Genomic DNA, 4,679 nt, shown 5'->3' on the forward strand with positions numbered 1-4,679 from the left:
ATAAATGATTTAACCCTACAACTTAAGTAATTAGAAAGAGAATAACAAGAAAAGCCCGGAGTAAGTAGAAGGAAGGAAATAAAGATCAGACTGGAAATAAATGACATGATAAAAACAATAAAAACTGACTAAAATAAAAATAATACAAAAAGATCAGTTAACAAGATTAATTATAGTCAGACTCATTAAGAAATAAAGAGAAAGGACCTAAATTAAAAAAAAAAAATCAGAAAGAAGAGGTGAAGTAACAGTTGACATTACAGAAATACAAATGATCATAAAAAAATACTATGAACATGCCCAACTAGCATGTTTCAATGGTTAAGCATCAACCTATGAACCAGGAGGTCATGGTTCGATTTCAGGTTGTTGGCTTGATTCCCAATGTGGGATGTGCAGGATGCAGGCAATCAATGATTCCCTCTCATCATTGATGTTTCTATCTCCCTTTCTCTCTGAAATCAATAAAAATATTTTTTTTAAAATGCTATGAACAATTATATTCCAACAAGTTAAACAAACCTGGACAAAATGGACATATTCCTAGAAAATACAATCTTCTAAAACTCAAACAGAAAAAATGGGAAAACCTAAAAAGACTGATAACTACTGATGAATTTGAAGCAGTAATTTAAAAAGTTACAGCAAACAAAAGCCCTGGACGAGATGGATGGCTTCACAAGGGAGTTTTACCAAACATTCAAAGAAGAACTAACTATACTCCTTAAACTATTCCAAAAAATCCAAGAGGAAGTAACACTTCCAACCTTTTTTTTTTTTTTTACCTTTCAATGTGTTTTTATTTTTTTTATTGCTTAAAGTATTACAAAGGGTATTACATATGTGTCCATTCCCCCCCGCCCTAGCCAACCTTTTTTTATGAGACCAGCATTAGCCTAATTTCAAACCCAGATAAAGACACTACAAAGAAAGAGAATTCTAGGCCAATATCCCTGATGAACATAGATGTTAAAATCCTCAACAAAATATTAGCTAATCAAATCCAGAAATACATTAAAAAGATCATATTCCGTGACCAAGTGGGATTTATTTCAAAGATGAAAGGCTGATACAATATTCACAAATCAATACATGTGATACATCACATAAACAAATTGGAAGACAACAATCACATGATTATATCAATTGTTACAGAAAAAGCATTTAATAAAATCCAACATCGTTTTTTTTAAATATATTTTTTATTTATTTTTTACAAAGAGAAAGGGAGAAGGATAGAGAGTTAGAAACATCGATGAGAGAGAAACATCAATCAGCTGCCTCCTGAACACCTTCTACTGAGGATGTGCCTGCAAGGTACATGCCTTTGACCGGAATCAAACCTGGGACCTTTCAGTCCACAAGCTGATGCTCTATCCACTGAGCCAAACCTGTTAGGGCCCAACATCCTTTTTTGCTACAAATTCTCAACAAAGTGGGAATAGAGGGATCATACCTATACAAACTCTCAACAAAGTGGGAATCAAGGGATCATACCTCAACATAATAAAGGCCTTATATGACAAACCTACTGCCAGCATCATGCTCAATGGGCAAAAACTAAAACCATTTCCCTTAAGAACAGGAACAAGACAGGCACGTCTGCTTTTACCACTTCTATTCAATATAGAACTGGAAGTCCTAGCCATCATGATCAGATAAGAAGAAAAAATAAATGGTATCAAAATTGGAAAGGAGGAAGTAAAACTGTCATTATTTGCAGATGACATGATATTGTACACAGAAAACCCTAAAGGCTCCACCAAAAAACTATGAGATTTAATAAATAAATTAAGCAATGTAGCAGTATACACAATTAACACTCAGAAATTGATGGCATTTTTATACCGAACTCCAGAGGGAAGGCAGAGGTGGGGTATTGGGTGGGGAGAGATTAACCAGGGAATTTATATGCATACTAGTGGCCCTGTGCATGAATCTGTGCACCAGTAGGTCACTGATGCCCTCCTATAGCTCCCCTGCCCACTTCCCATAGCTTGTTGCCCTGCCCTCTCCTGTAGGTCTCCACCTCCCCCCTGCTTGCTTCCCTGCCCTGTACTGTAGCTCTCTGCCACAGGCTTGTAGCCAGTAGGTCGCTGCCATCCTCCTGTAGCTCTCCACCCACTACCCCACCCTCCTGTAGCCCCCCTTCCCCTTTCCCTCCTCACTCCCATAGCTTGCTGCCCTGCCCCCTCCTGTAGCTCTCCCCAGCCGGGTTGTACCTTGCTGGCCCACCCTCCTGCTGATCCGTGATCTGGTCGCAACGCCCTTGATCATTAAGCCTCAAGGCATAACAGCTAATTAGCATATTCCTCTCTTAGTATATAGGCTATGCATAGCTCATGGACACAAACATAGTGTGGTGAAGGCCTCGGAGGGGCAGATGTGGGGTGGATGGGGTCAATGAGAAAAAAACACAAAGGCTACATCTGTAATACTTTTGACAATAAAGATAAATTTTAAAATAAATGTCCATACTATCCAACGCAATCCATAGATTCAAAGAAATACCTATTAAAATATTAACATCAAATTTCACAAATCTAGAACAAACACTCCAAAAATTTGTATGGAACCGAAAACACTCCGAATAACAGCAGCAATCTTGAGAAGCATAGCTCATGGACACAAACAATAGTGTGGTGAAGGCCTCAGAGGGGCAGATGCGGGGTGGATGGGGTCAATGAGACAAAAACACAAAGGCTACATCTGTAATACTTTTAACAATAAAGATAAATTTTAAAATAAATGTCCATACTATCCAAAGCAATCCATAGAATCAAAGCAATACCTATTAAAATATTAACATCATATTTCACAGATCTAGAACAAACACTCCAAAAATTTATATGGAACCAAAAACACTCCGAATAACAGCAGCAATCTTGAGAAAGAAGAACAAAGTCAGAGGGATCACAATACTAGTTATACTACAAAGCCACTAAAATCAAAATAGCTTGGTACTGGCACAGGAACAGGCATATATCAATGGAACAGAACTAATAAAAACCCCAGAAATCGACTCAAGCCATTATGCTCCATTAATATTTGACAAAGGAGGCAAGAGCATACAATGGAGTCAAGAGAGTTAAAAAAATAACAGTCAGGCATCAGTATTTACTACATGAATAATGAATGAATGAATGAATGAGCAAATGACTACTGTTAGCTTACAGGCTTACCTATTAATGCCAGTACTATTTTCATAGTTAAGTTTATCAGCGCAAATGTTAAATTATTCACACTTATTTTTGCTACTGAGAGAAATTTATGTTTTGTTTATGAAAACATGACCTGGAATTCCTTATCTAAATTTGTATGACTTCATTTGTATGAATTCCCTCTTTTATATTTTGTTCCTTTCTCTCAGAATGGATATAAAATAAAAGGCAGTTTATGTAGATTGTCTGTGGATTTAGGATTATGAATTAATTTTTAATTAAGCAATTTAACCTACTGTGTATTGTATATTAAACAAATTGTAATTTTTCAAGGCAGTGGTGTACAATAAAACATAATTTTTACTAACTCATACTGAATATTATTTTATCTGCTTTGGATAATTTATGAAATGTATCCAGTTTTTGCAATGCCTTGAAGGCTATTATAAAAATTATCACTGAATACTCTGAGTGAATTTGCATTTTTTGAAGCATCTGATGCATTGGGTTCTGAATAAATGGAATATTGTGATACAATCCTAGCTTTACTATTTACCAGCTGCATAAAGATGGGTAATTCAGTGGAACCCAATCCCTAGCTAGTCCTCTGTAAAAAGAAGATAATAATAATAATAATAATAATAATAGTCAATCTCAAGGAGTGAAGATTGAGAGAAATAATGCATCTAAAGTGAATAGCATAGGATGTAGTAAATGTTCAATAAAAGTTAGTTATCATCATCTACTACATCATCATGCAAAACAAGTTAGTCCATTCTTCATCTTTATCATCATCTCCATTGTATCCAAGTTGCTTTACTTTCTTTTTTAAAAAAAATTATTTTATTTATTTTTTTATTTTTTTATTTTTTACAGAGAGGAAGGGAGAGGAATAGAGAGTTAGAAACTTCGATGAGAGAGAAACATCAATCAGCTGCCTCCTGCACACCCGCTACTGGGGATGTGCCCAGAACCAAGGTACATGCCCTTGACCATAATTGACCCTGGAACCCTTCAGTCTGCAAGCCAACATTCTATCCACTGAGCCAAACTGGTTAGGGCTGCTTTTCTTTTAAGTAAATGTTTTTAATTCTATAGTTAAGTGTTTTAGCTCTTTAATCTTATATTCACTTAATACATTTTAAGGCTAATCCTGGGATTCATTCACCCCCTCCTCACCTTTAGCTTTCCCTCCATTTGTTCTCTGATCAGGTTGATCCTTCATAGTCTTGCTCTTGAAGTCATCAAACATCATATCCAAATTCATTCCAAGCATGAGAAAGTGAGGCAGTCAAGGACCTCTACAAAGTGGAAATGTCTGAGCTTTTGCTGGAGTGTTTAAATAGCTACTGCTATCTAATAGAATGACTCAATCATCGGTAGGAGGAAGGAGAGGCTTTGCTTCATATTTACTGACGCAAATTCTTGGGTTATTTCTATTGCAGGAGGGGAAAGTGGTGATTCTGAGGGTATTTCAGGATATTTCACTAAGTGATTTATGAAAGGAAAAACTGTATT

The 4,679-nt window shown here is 36.1% G+C and overlaps 1 protein-coding gene across 1 annotated transcript in view; it reads right to left on the reverse strand.

Annotated features, from left to right (window-relative positions):
* OLR1 (oxidized low density lipoprotein (lectin-like) receptor 1) overlaps positions 1–4,448 on the reverse strand; it is a 14,708-nt gene extending 10,260 nt beyond the window's left edge. The window contains exon 1 of the mRNA XM_006774806.2: positions 4,341–4,448. Within this exon, the coding sequence (XP_006774869.2) occupies positions 4,341–4,437 (97 nt within the window). The 5' untranslated portion in view covers positions 4,438–4,448. The remainder of the gene's footprint in view (positions 1–4,340) is intronic.
* Between the last annotated feature and the right edge of the window lie 231 nt (positions 4,449–4,679).

The sequence above is a fragment of the Myotis davidii genome, unplaced genomic scaffold, assembly GCF_000327345.1.
Source record: "Myotis davidii unplaced genomic scaffold, ASM32734v1 scaffold188, whole genome shotgun sequence".
Lineage (NCBI taxonomy): Eukaryota > Metazoa > Chordata > Mammalia > Chiroptera > Vespertilionidae > Myotis > Myotis davidii.